General features: G+C 34.8%; 2 protein-coding genes across 4 annotated transcripts in view; one reads left to right on the top strand and one right to left on the bottom strand.

The window, feature by feature from the left end:
- The window catches only part of LOC140040413 (WD repeat-containing protein 7-like), a 29,792-nt gene extending 21,196 nt beyond the window's left edge, over positions 1-8,596 (bottom strand). For all 3 annotated transcript variants that reach the window (XM_072086321.1, XM_072086322.1, XM_072086323.1), the window contains exons 1-17: positions 8,515-8,596; positions 7,028-7,205; positions 6,532-6,638; positions 6,359-6,437; positions 5,913-6,087; positions 5,379-5,449; positions 4,899-5,164; positions 4,573-4,675; positions 3,949-4,117; positions 3,651-3,733; positions 3,106-3,280; positions 2,723-2,943; positions 2,168-2,363; positions 1,385-1,900; positions 822-1,102; positions 473-708; positions 64-295 (exon numbers count right to left, since the gene is read on the bottom strand). In XM_072086321.1, the coding sequence (XP_071942422.1) occupies positions 64-295; positions 473-708; positions 822-1,102; positions 1,385-1,900; positions 2,168-2,363; positions 2,723-2,943; positions 3,106-3,280; positions 3,651-3,733; positions 3,949-4,117; positions 4,573-4,675; positions 4,899-5,164; positions 5,379-5,449; positions 5,913-6,087; positions 6,359-6,437; positions 6,532-6,638; positions 7,028-7,189 (3,072 nt within the window). In that variant the 5' untranslated portion in view covers positions 7,190-7,205; positions 8,515-8,596. The remainder of the gene's footprint in view (positions 1-63; positions 296-472; positions 709-821; positions 1,103-1,384; positions 1,901-2,167; positions 2,364-2,722; positions 2,944-3,105; positions 3,281-3,650; positions 3,734-3,948; positions 4,118-4,572; positions 4,676-4,898; positions 5,165-5,378; positions 5,450-5,912; positions 6,088-6,358; positions 6,438-6,531; positions 6,639-7,027; positions 7,206-8,514) is intronic.
- Positions 8,597-9,999: 1,403 nt separating this feature from the next.
- On the top strand, positions 10,000-10,899 carry LOC140039282 (lysophosphatidic acid receptor 4-like). Its single transcript, XM_072084887.1, has one exon. The coding sequence runs from the start codon at positions 10,000-10,002 to the stop codon at positions 10,897-10,899; it is 900 nt and encodes a 299-aa protein (XP_071940988.1).
- Positions 10,900-13,589: the final 2,690 nt, after the last annotated feature.

Raw genomic sequence — 13,589 nt, 5'->3', positions numbered from 1 at the left:
AATCTAATATAATTCATTAACAAAATATAGTTTGCACTATTAAAAAAAAATGTTAATACATACCTCAAGGCACCTATCCTGCCATCTTTTAGCCAACATCTCGAGCTGAGGTGGTTTGAAGAATGTACTGCCTAGCAGATCAGGCAATAGCACACAGTGCAGCGCTGCAAGTAGACTCCACCCCTGCTTGATTTGGGCCTGCTCTGGGGTTAGCTCAATCTGGTTCTCAGCATCGTTAGCATTACGTGTTACAGCGCCATCCGTTTGTTCGTCTGTATCACTTCTTGAACTTGCTCTGAAATATTGAATTATGAAATGAAATTCTTTTTTTATTCGGATTTAGGAATAAAGCAATCTAACTACTAAATAAAGTCAATTTACTTTAGTGGTTTTTTCCCTTCAATTTTGTCTTGTATAATTATCAAATGCAAATATTTTATATAATCAAAATAATAACCTAGTAAAAACTAACCTCCTTCTTGGTTTTCTATACTGTGAGAGCTGAACAAAGGTGGCATTGTTACGGCTCATAAGAGTGTTTGCTACAGAGATGACTGACAGAAGGTGTTGGGTGGTGACAGCACGCGACAGTTCCCAATGACCCAGATAATGCTTCTTGTTAATCGGTGGTTCCACTGGTGATGCCAAACCCTGCTTCTTCAGCTCTAAGGCTTCTTTTGCTGTCAACTCTTTTGGTGTTGTGGCAACCTAAAGATTAAACGAGAAAAGTTGGGTTTAACATCATACATAAAATTTTGTATCAGCACAAGTGAATAATCAATTTTAGAGCCTAGGATGATTGTGAAGGAGAAATAACAAACCTCAGGCTGGAATTGATGCCACCCAGGTAACATCAAGGACATGTGAGCACCTCTAGAAAGAAGTCCAAAAGACACAGGAGCATGTGGCTTAAGCAGGCCTAGCTTTTTAAGACATATATCATCCAGGTATGTATCCAGGCCCCAAGCATGTAGACAGGACATATACAACTGAGCGATGTCCAGGGTTAGATGGCTCTCAAGCAGTGTTAGATGTTTAGCACCTCGGTATGGTTGATATTCAGGGTCAGGACTCCTTCCACCACTCTGTTTCCCTGATGCACCTGTAAGTTAAAAACATACAGTAAGATTGAATTTGTTAGTTATACGGGTAACCTCTTTAGTCAAAGACTGGTCTACAAGAGTTCCCAGTTAAGATCAGTGGCTGTGTGTGTACTGGTACACCAGGGTAACCCCCTATTTTTTTCGAAAGATGTACTAGGTTCTTTAAAGTGCTAGATGTGTACACTGGACCTACTGTATGGTTTATCACCACCAATTTAGATTGAGGAAGGAACGTTCTTTTAAAGGCTATTGATGATCAAAATAAATCTTGATTATGTTACCTTTGGGTGGGTGAAGTTGACCATCATCGTCATCATCACTATCTCGTAGATTTTCCATTTTCTTTGATATAAACCCGACAACCTTTTCCGCAAGCTTAGGAGATCGTTGTTCAGAAGATGAATGTTGCGATTTCACATTTTGATTTTCTAGGCCTACGATACCAGGTATAAGATTTTTGTCAGTTAGCAGTTGCACAATCAATGCTTCGGTGTCGAAAAACAGTACATGGAAGTCAGAATCTTTCGGGTTGGCACGCATCGATTGAATTGTAAGAGCGTGGGTTGGATTGTTAGTTGTCTGTTCAACTGTGTCCAAATTGTGGTCAGGATTGCCTTGTGTCGCAGCTATGATGCTACGTTGTGCCGATTTCCTGATTGCAGCGAGACTGCGACGACGGAATGCTACGGCAATACTTTGAGTAGGGGTCAACATGGTTTCAGAGGTCGCACTAACTTGATCACATGCATCTAGGATGTCTTCAGCTGTGTTACCATGCACAATTCTATCTAAGTGACCTATAAAAAATTAATAATACAATTTCAATAATTTAAAAACAATAATTTGATTTTGGTGTTAAAATTCTCTCAACTTTCTGAAAACCAAACTTTTCCTGAGGTTCAAAAAGTCTAAAATTCTTGTTTACAAACCAAAGATTTTTATGAAAACCAGACATATTAGACCATCTTATAGGTTTCCAGTATTGAAAGACCATTGCCATGAGTATAAAGGGAGTCTTTTACTGAAAGAAGAAAGAGGGGAGAATCTGCAAACATGATCAATACCTGTTTCCATTTGCCAAACGTAGACACTACCATCCTGACAGCCTACAATGAGAAAGTCTTCAGCAGGCCTCCATTTGATCTGCTTTACAGGGAACAGATGTCGACCTGCAAGCATCACACACTTGCGATCTCTTAAACTCAATAGCGCAACTGAATGATCGCTTGCTACGGTACACACGCACATCAATACACGGCTCTGAAATGTTACAATATTAAACAAATTACTAATTGGATAAAGACAAATGATTAAAATTTAGTATTTAATTTTAAAGGCAAAAAAAAGTATCTGTTAGTTATATTACAATGACTATATATTGTCATGGAATATGCATTTAGGAAAATTGACAAGGATAACTATAAGTGAGTTTGTTCACTGCAGTGGCAACCCTGTTTACAAGACAAACATGTACACAAGATGGTCTACAAAAACTTATTAGGAGTTGTTTTGAGTAATAGGAAAAATCCTTACATTTTAATGGATTTGAACTCTCTGATAGAGTATAGGGTATCCAATCTACACTACATATATGTAATTAAATAAATGTTTTAACTTACATTACAATTATCTGGTGGCAATACCATCCTTGTTATCTCTCCACCATGAACTGAGTATGTATGAAGTAAGGAGCCTGCAAATATGTCCCATAAACACACACTGAAGTCTGTACCACCGGAGACTAGAAACTTTGGGTCATAGCGTATTGACTCCTGATAGGGGTAGATCAAGCATGTGACCTTGCCTTGATGACCTCTGAGAATTCTATGTGGCGGCCAGCCTTTAAGTAAACAGACAAAATTACTTAATAGAAATATTTCATTCATATTTTCCATTAAAAAAATAAATTAGATCCCTGAATATTCGATTTAATAAAGAAAAAAAAAAATTCAAATTTATTGTCAAATAAATGGCAATTGAAAATAATGCAAATTATTGGTACCTTTTCTGGCAGTGTGAAGTCCCTCAAGGAGTTGTACAATAGCAGTTTGTGTAGCTGGTACTATTACCACGCTGCCGTCTTCCCTACCACACACTAGGCGACCATACTCGGCTAAGTAGATACTTGCTGTCACAGCTAGAGGTTTTTCTTGTTGTTTCTTACTCTTACCAGTATTCTTAAACACATAAATAAACATAATAAAGGTTTGTCACAACTGTGAGGGAGTGTGGCGCAGTGTGTTGGATTACTGATCATTAGATCTTGTTTTGAATCTCTCTCCGCATTGCTGTATCCTTAGGCAATACACTTTAGTTACATGTGCCTCTCTCCACCCAGGTGTAAAAATGGGTATCGGTTAGATCAAGACATATTTGCACTGATTACTAGCTGCATAATTATGGGAGTATGTTTCCATATATGTTTGATCAAAAAAATGACCAGGGCTATAATGTGCAGTGCATTGAGAGCTTGGTTATATGCGGTGAATGAACTGTTACATTATAACTGAAATAAAAGAGAAGACAAGACACAAGTATCATACTCACAAGCTGATCAATGATTCCTGCTGGACGAGGCTGGCAACTATTCCAGCAATCAGCCAGACTCCGACTCGCTGAGGGCGGCATAACTACAAAATGATTTAAAAAAAATTTCTACAACATATTTCAGATTGCTTTATTTGTATTTTCTAATTTTTTCTGCTGTTTACTGTATTGCTAACATTTATTTATTTATTCAACTTTATTGTACAAGGGTAGGTCTAAAAGCTGTATTACAGCAGTACAGCTTGAAGAGGCCCTCATCTTTTTTTTCATCCTATATGGTAATTCTTTCATAGCTTACTAGGAAGTGTATCGAATTCCTCTTGTTTGAGAAAACCAAGTTCTTTGTCCGAGATTTCAGGCACTAACCAAGTGTTAAGCTGACCATTTGAGTCGCCTCGGACAAACAGTTTGAACAATGCCCCACGCCGACCATAGAAGAATGTCATAGCTGGTGGACATGAGAGAGGCTGAAATGAGCATTCAATACAGCTGATTTGATAAGCTAACTGGAAACTATGAATGTATCCATTCACCATGAGAGCGTGTGGCACAGTGAAACCAACGCTTGTCCCATTGCTTGTATCCTTGGGCCAGAAATATTACTTACATTTGCTTCTCTAAAGGTGTACAAATGGGTACCTGGTAAGGTCAAGCCACAACTTTGCACTGATTACTATAGCTCAATATAGGAGTATGTTTCGATATGTGTTTGAGTGTCCACAAATGATCAGGGTAATATTATGTACAGCAGTTGTGAGGTTTCACAACATTAAGCGCTTTATAAATGTAGGATATTAATATTATCTAGCGATGTTGCAACAAATTAATTGTAGTGTATTGGGTAATGGACATCATGTTTGGTCTCGATATTAAATATGTATATTATGTACACTAATTTACAGTAGTATTGTATTATGTATACCTTTGGTTCTGGAGGCTCTAAGATACAATATAAGAAAGGCTGACTGACTGCTTCTGGTCCTTTACCAACACTAAATCTGAAATCTTCACTATCAGCAACACAGCTATAAAGAACATGAGGTATTGAAAATATAAACTGTATGTGTAAGCTATGCTGATTATTTTTAATGCTAAGCATATGATGACATCAACAACAGTTTATAGTCAATATTCAAGTTTTAAACAAAACTACATCTGCATACAGTACTGTATGCTACCAAACAACAATTCGATAACTACTTTGTGGAACTGCCATCAAAATGCACTATGTATGGTTTGGGGACTTACTTTGATGGTAACTGGTAAAGATAGGCCTTGCCATCATTACTCCAAACAATCACCCTGTCTGCAGCCAGGAAATCGCCTCCAGACCACTGCAGTCCACGGTCGCAGAACTCGGAGCAAAGCAAAGCGAAATCAATGGTGTCGTACACTTGCCAGTATTTACCACATACGATAAGCATAGTTCGCAGGTTGAAAGCGCAAGGGCTGAGAGAGTGTGCAGTCAGGCAACGTAGAGGCTTACATTGCTCCTCATAGATGGGCTCTGAGGCCTAAATAATAAATACATTCAATTATTATGGTAACTCTAAGATTATTGAATAAACAATGTACAATAAGTGTAACGCTCCAATTAATAGATGGTGGATTTTAGTGGTATATATTATTTTCATTAGGGGCCACGTTTTTAGTTTTTGTTTATAATAACCCAAAATGTTTACTTGATATGTTTTAGATTACAATATTCTTAGAATTTAAAAACTTCACCTTGTTTTCTTTTCCTGATAAAGCCCAGATTTTTAGCATTCCAGATGTGGATAATGCAATTACTGTATCATCTATCAATTTAAAAGTATAATAAAATGATTAGTTTAGCAAAAATATATAAATGTAGCGGCACAGTCGACTCTCCCAATACCAGACTCTCTAAAAACCAGGAGCTCTCCCAATACCAGACTTTTCTCAAGGAAACCATTAAAAACACATTCTGAATAACAGACATTTCAGAAAACACATTTGGTCAGCCCAAGGAGAGTTGACTATACAAGGAAATATATAATGGTATACCAAATAAACCTGGAGTCTCAAAGATAATGGGGACGTGGGTTAGGCAAGACATGCAAGTCAGAGAAAGCCCTGTGTTGCGTCCCTCCAGGCAATGCCAAATCGCATTGCCTGTCTAACAGACTCAGTCCATGGAAGTTTTCTTGTATCCACATGCTCACTGTAAATTGCACACTTGCTGCGTCGCCTGTTTTGAAAGCTCCCTATTTACTGTCTCAGAAAGTGAATACTAACTACCTTGTCTTTTGAGTGGCCTCATTATGCTCATGGCACATATCCAATCAGGTGAGAACTTGGATGTTAATGAAAAAAGAGGCACTAAGCTGATTGCATCAATCACCCTAATGTCAGGATAGTAGCCTCGGCAAAGAATACGCGATTCGCGGTTAATACCCTGTGTGGCTTGATATGGCTGCAATGAACAGAACACATGATAATAACAATTATAATATACTATGTACTGATATTTGAGGTATTGAGATCCCATTTTGTTGATCCATGGTTTCAACCATCCTAAAATTAATAATAATTTTGGCTTATATAGATTATAAAGCCTCAATGTGCATAACAATATATATACAATGTAAATACAATATTTGACTGTGACATTTTATTTATTGTTGAATGCAACCACAGGTCATTGTGAAAACTCTATTAATGTAGTTGTACATAACTATACTTACTTTCATCTCTGTATGGACATGCTGTTGTTTTGTGTGTTCTATACATCGTCCATCATTGACGTCCCAAATGCATACCTCACTACAGTAAACAAGAGAAATTAAAGTCTTATATCCTGCTGTATATAAATATATATGAAATTTGTTATTCATTTTCACATCAGTTTGTGTCTTACCCATTTTCAGCAGCACTTATAATGGTTGAGTTGTCCCATGAGTTTGTTGCCTTCGTTAAGCATGTGATTGAGGCTGAGTGGCCAAATAATATGTTACGTGGAGATAGCTAAATAAACAAAAGATACCTATAATATATTAAAAGTGCAAATGTGTATAGAACTTGTTTATGTCAGTTGAGTATCACCTCTAGTCTACTTCAGCTTCAATGCTATTGCTAACTTCGCTCACCTCTATTATAGTATAAGAATATTATTAAAATCTTTATAACATGTTATAATTTTTAGTTACAGTGGAACGTCTCCTTTGAGGCACCCCTATTCAGGGTACTACTACCGTCCTTGTAGACACTTTCCTGTGAAATGAACTAGGGGTAATACATTAGTAAGGGGACACCCCATATTAAGAACACTTTATTGGGTCCTAAGGTGTTCTCTGAATAGGTGTTCCCTGAATAGGTGTTTCCACGAATTACACAAAGCATCAGAAAGTAGATACCTGAAGATTTTCATCCAAATCCCACATAACAATCTGTCCATCGTGACACCCAGTTACTATAGTACGCTGATCGGCTGTCACCATGACACATGATACACAATGCGTTGGGGGAGTTGGACCCCATAGCACTATTGGTACTACTAAGGAGGTGGTGCCTGCCATTGTGTCCGCAACTCACCTAGAGGGAAAGGTGGAATTGTTATGAATATGTAGCAAAAAAATACAGTATGAATAGTTATGACTGGGTAGGCCTATTATATTAATTTATGAATATGCAAAAAAAGGGGTGGATGTTCGTTGTTGGTATAAACTCGGGCGCTAGTTCCGTTTCGCACCTGTTTTTATTTCGACTTCCTTTTGACTCCAAATTGTTAAGCAACTTATTGTGTATACCACACCTTAAAATTGGGCCTCATAAGTACTTTTATGAAGAAGAATCACACAAAAAGTAACAAATAAATCCTTAAATTGATGATTTTACAGACATGTTTCTCGCATGCCGTTCGCCGCGAATTTAGCATACTCGAAGTTCAATATTTTCGTTTCTATGGAGCGCCAAAAGAGCAACAACAATAGATGGTTAAAACCTCAGTGGAATGCGTCTTCTTTTAATGCATTTACTATTGAAATACACGTTTAATTTTAATATATTTTGTCAATAAAAATGCTGTAACATTTTACTGCTAATAATTTGCTGTTTTCAAATAGCAACCAACCCTAGGCCTAAGAGTAAGACTAAGACGCACATTATTTAGATTAAGGTATACCCCTACAGTACATGTAATATGATGATGAATTTGTCGATTTTCATTCCTAAAAGCTCCTGCAAAAACCATGTACAGTATCAACAGTAATATTTTTGTTGCATTGACATTGACAAAATATGATAAAATTGAACGTAATTTTCACCAATAAATGCATTAAATATACGAAATTTACTGAGTTTTTAGCCCTCTATTATGATTGCTCTTTTGGCGCTCCATAGAAACAACAATCCCCATTGAACATGGAGTATGCGAAATTCACGAACTGATGTGCGAGAAACACGTCTGTAAATTCATCAATTTAAAGGATTTACTTTTTACTTTTTGTGTGATCTCCTTCGTAAAAGTATTTTTGAGGCCTAATTCTAAAGGTGTGGTACTCACGATAAAGTTACTTAACCAATTTTGAGTCGAAATAAACGACAGGTGCGAAACGGAACTAGCGCCTAAACTCGAGATTGAGGTGCAAAGTACAGTATTGAGTAGGGATCTACGTACAGTACTAGGCCTAGGTATACCTAGCCTACCACCCTGGCCTAGCCGCCCTAGCTAGCCAAGGCCCCTGGCCCAGACCTAGAGTGTACGGCTAGGCCTAGCCTAGGCCCGGTGCCTGGCTAGCTAGGCTTACAACACGAAATAGGAAATACATATATGCTAAAAAACACTTTAAATAGGTAGTTTTACATTCATTCTACCTTATATGATAAAATAAATGCACTATACCTCGACAAAAAAAAACTATTTTATTGTTAATTTACGAACTCATTTTTCTTGTTTTGCAAAAAAAGGCTCGGCAACATTAATATATTAAGCAGGTGACTTATCCAGAGGGCGCCAAATATACATCAATTAATTTCATCAGGGGATGATTTGAAAAATTGTACTTATAATTTGTAATATTCGCTTTGGAAAATATATGTTGTTTATTAGTCGTTTGCCAAAATACTTTATTCGGATCAACCTGAGTTTTCGGCATGTATTGAATATAGGACTATTCCATTATTATTTATAGGGGTGTTAGTCAATATGTTGGGTTGGGTTGTGAGGCTTCTATTGTTCGTGTCATTGTGCCAATTGTTTTGTATTTCACTGTGTTTGATAAAAACAAACAAAAAACTGCTGCTGTAGTTAGCCTATAGCTTTTATTATGTGTCTGTAAATTATATCGTATTTTACACTATATACAGTAGCCTATAGGCCCTAACATGTTTTTTTACTCAACAGTTAAATCAAGTAGCCTCTACAAATAACAAGAAAAGATCAAGAAAAAGATTCATATATATTTTAATCTTATTTAATTTATGTTTTAATTTATATAAAATATCCAATTTATGTTTTAATTTATATAAATACATCCATGTTTGTTTTTTTCTCAACAGTTGCAAATAGCCTCTACAAACAACAAGAAAAAAATCGATAGAATAATAATAATAATAATAATAATAAGCTTTATTTAATCACGGATACTTAACTCAACTAAAAGTTGTTTTTCAGTAACAAAAACGTGCTCAAAAGAAAACACCAACAAAAATAAATGTAAAAAGCAGATATCAAATCAAAAATAATAAAACAATTACAGAAGAATCAATGTTCCTAATTGTTTTTCAACTATCTATCATACATTCCGGCTGTTAAAATTACTAATTTATTATGTTGAAATCATACATTGTTATCACACCCAATGAAAAAGTCACAAATGTCTGGAATCTAAAACATTTTAAAATCTAGGACAAATTTAAATTTGTCCTAGATTTTCCTGTTGAATCATGGAACGTAGCCATAAAATGTTATAGCTTTGTGTTCCGACCTTAAGTTAAACAAATACAGTTAATTTGATATTATGAAAATGCACATTTATGAGGGTAGCTAGGTTTTATGTTACAGTTATACTGTATATATAGACAAAACAATGGAATACTTCAGTAACAAAGTGGATTTGATGCAATTCTCTTCCTTAACAAAGTGGATTCGCTGCATGCAGCTTTGCTCATGAAATTGACGTTTTTTACCTGAAACATCCGTAAGCGTCCGTTTACATTGGTTAGTATGAATGAACGCATCTAAGTGGTGGAGATAAGTTTCTAAGGATCGATAAGTGAATTTGACTCGCTAAAGTTTATGTGGCTATATTAGGCCATGTCTTCCTCTTCGAATGCAACCGATGAACCAATATTTTTTTCTGATGTCAAATACTTATTTATTTTCAATATGAGCCCAGTGACTGAGGTTTGTAGGATATTAACAATTATAATTGGCATTGTTGCAATCATTACAAATATGATTACATTTTTTATGTTATGTTGCATCCGACAACTCAGAAAACGTCAGAATGTTCTGATTGCAAATCTTGCAGTTGCAGACTTCCTCGTCGGTGTATTTGCGACACTGATGTCAACTACACACAATGGTTCGGATTCCCTGACAAGTCTTGATGCCACAACCAACGCTATGTTTTCTTTACTTTGGGTGTTTGCCGTTAGTTTTGAACGATTCTTAGCCGTGGTTGTTGCACCTTTCCGTTATCGGTATGTCGTTACTAAATGCAAGTTAACAATCGCATGCATTTGTCTTTGGATCTTTTCACTTATATTTATCAGTGGGATGAGTATGTTGCTGATTTTCGCAGTAGAAGATAGAAAATATATGCAACCTGTGTATTTTATATACCTTTCAATGACCTGCGTTGTTGGACTGATGTATGCGATTATCTTTGGATTCGTAAAACGCCAAAGTGATACATTTGAAAGAGGATGTGCGTCTGTGAATGCTCGCCATGCACGATTAAAATCGTTGTTCGTTACATTTGCTATTTTATTCGGCCTGCTTTGCTGTTGCTTATTACCAAACCAGTTATTCATGATGTACGTTATTCATACCACTACTGGTACTAGTTTAAAAAATACATTTCAAGCTGTGGTTTACGATATTAGTCATGTGTTACTGCCGTTGAATTCGGCGTTGAATCCGTTCGTTTATTGGTGGCGCATTCCGGAATTCCGCAGCGGATATAAACGTTTATTGGAACCATGTTTCTCCAAATTTTATAGGCCTAGTGTTGTTGCAAGTATTAGTAGGCCTAACAGTTATGCCAATACAACTGCTTTGTAAATTCATGATATTTGTTCACCTAAACATATATTGTGTATTTTTACTATTTCAAATAAATTTAGATCCTTTTATAAACCATAATTAGGGGTAATATTTTGTCACAAATTTCGTTAAAGTCTCCTTTTATCAAAGATGTTATTAAGCATTATGTTCGTTATAGTTCCTTGCCGATCACATTTTCTAACTAGAGCTTTCAGCAATGTTATCGTACTATATATAGTACAGGACATTTTCGAAAAATGGCCAAATTTTATTTTTTGACATAGGCTAATGGTCTGCGCATTTTAAATCAATACATTTTAGGCCATTTATTCTGAAAAATTTAGAAAAAATGGCTAAATGTCGATATAACTGTTTACTATATCATATAATTTGCATGCGCAGAATCAAATGTTTGTGTTCTGCACATTTTCAAAAATACTGTTATTATGCAATAAAATTTCTATATATGCGCGTATATTGGGTTATTAATTATTATCTTTTAGACGTATAGTAACCATTTATGTCAAATAAAGAGGTCAAAATTTGGTCATTTTTTAAAAACGACCAAAATATGCACTTTTCAAAATACTATGCAATGAATTGGGATCAACCTGAGTTTTCGGCATGTATTGAATATAGGACTATTCCATTATTATTTATAGGGGTGTTAGTCAATATGTTGGGTTGGGTTGTGAGGCTTCTATTGTTCGTGTCATTGTGCCAATTGTTTTGTATTTCACTGTGTTTGATAAAAACAAACAAAAAACTGCTGCTGTAGTTAGCCTATAGCTTTTATTATGTGTCTGTAAATTATATCGTATTTTACACTATATACAGTAGCCTATAGGCCCTAACATGTTTTTTTACTCAACAGTTAAATCAAGTAGCCTCTACAAATAACAAGAAAAGATCAAGAAAAAGATTCATATATATTTTAATCTTATTTAATTTATGTTTTAATTTATATAAAATATCCAATTTATGTTTTAATTTATATAAATACATCCATGTTTGTTTTTTTCTCAACAGTTGCAAATAGCCTCTACAAACAACAAGAAAAAAATCGATAGAATAATAATAATAATAATAATAATAAGCTTTATTTAATCACGGATACTTAACTCAACTAAAAGTTGTTTTTCAGTAACAAAAACGTGCTCAAAAGAAAACACCAACAAAAATAAATGTAAAAAGCAGATATCAAATCAAAAATAATAAAACAATTACAGAAGCAAAAAAACAAAAGCAGATCGAAAGATACATTCTTCAAACTTTATTCAAATATAAGGCACAAGAACTTTAACATTATTTAATAAGGCACAAGGAACATCTATTTTAACTTACTTAATCTGTTTAATTTATATTATGCCATATCTTTCTCGCCACATAAATTCGTCAAGGTATTCCGGTAACCATTCCCGTTTACACCCATTCTTTTTAACTTTAATTTTTCACGATTCCAGTAGGATTCTATGTTTTGAGTGTGGAATCCTGTTATTGGATCAACAACATTCTTACTGTGGTTTACTGTTCCATCTACCACATCCAGGTCCTGTACTCTGGAATAAACCTTCCATTTATTTGATGGTCATTTTAATATAAGGCATATTTTGATGATTGTAACGTCCATATTAATTATTTAATGATCAAGCATAGATGGTACTGTAGGTCTAATTTTAATAGATTGGTTTTTTAAAGATTTTCGATCGATTGTAAATATCAATTACTTAAATATTTTATATTGAAATCAATCTAAATATAGGTGATAAACAGATTTTAATAGAAGACGTTCTTTGAAGATTGAAAACATCTATGTAATATAGGCATAGATTTATAAAAATGTTATTGTTTATTTAAAAAAAAGAAACGTTTACAGAGAATCCCAGATCAAGTTCAGATACAATGAACATTGTAGAGAACATAAGAACATGACAGAAACAAGATGTTTAGACAAGTAGAAAAAGAAATGTTATAATGGAGTTTGTTATTGTTATCAGTTATTGAAATAAGATTGGCATGTATTTATTTTGTCTGTATGGTATTTATATTTTTGTAATATTTTGTTTGGTTTGAATTCACTAAATCTTTTACAGTAATTTATTAATAACGGCACCTGTGATTTTACATTACCATTGCCCATTGAAATCGACAGTAATTTTAATGTAGTTTTACAGTTATTTATAAACATTATTCTAAATTATGGTAGACCACTTCCTTTGAAATCGACAGTAATTTTACTGTAGTTTTATGGTACCTGTGATTTTACGTTATTGTTGACAAACAGACTTTCAGATAAACAGTAATATACTGTAGTAATTTATTAGAAACGGTACCTGTGATTTTACGTTATAGTTGACATCTGACTTTCAAGTTAACAGTAATTTGTAGTTTTACAGTAATTTATTTTCAACAGTACCTGTGATTTTACATTACGGTAGGCAACCGACTTTATGACCAACAGTAATTTACTGTAGTTTTACAGTAATTTATTTTCAACAGTACCTGTAATTCTACATTACGGTAAATTACTGGCGTCCAGATTGCCAGTAATTTACCGTTTTTTTATAAGAATTTTTTTAACAGTGTACTAGGCCCTATATATCCTGTACTGGGGAAGGGTTAGTGTGTGTTGCATGAGAGAAAGTTCTGCAATTTTATTTCTGACTATTTTAGTTTTTGTGTCAGGATCAGCTGGAGAGAGAACCTCA

Source organism: Antedon mediterranea, chromosome 2, assembly GCF_964355755.1.
Source record: "Antedon mediterranea chromosome 2, ecAntMedi1.1, whole genome shotgun sequence".
In the NCBI taxonomy this organism is placed as follows: Eukaryota; Metazoa; Echinodermata; class Crinoidea; order Comatulida; family Antedonidae; genus Antedon; species Antedon mediterranea.
This window is presented reverse-complemented; position numbering and strand designations above follow the sequence as displayed.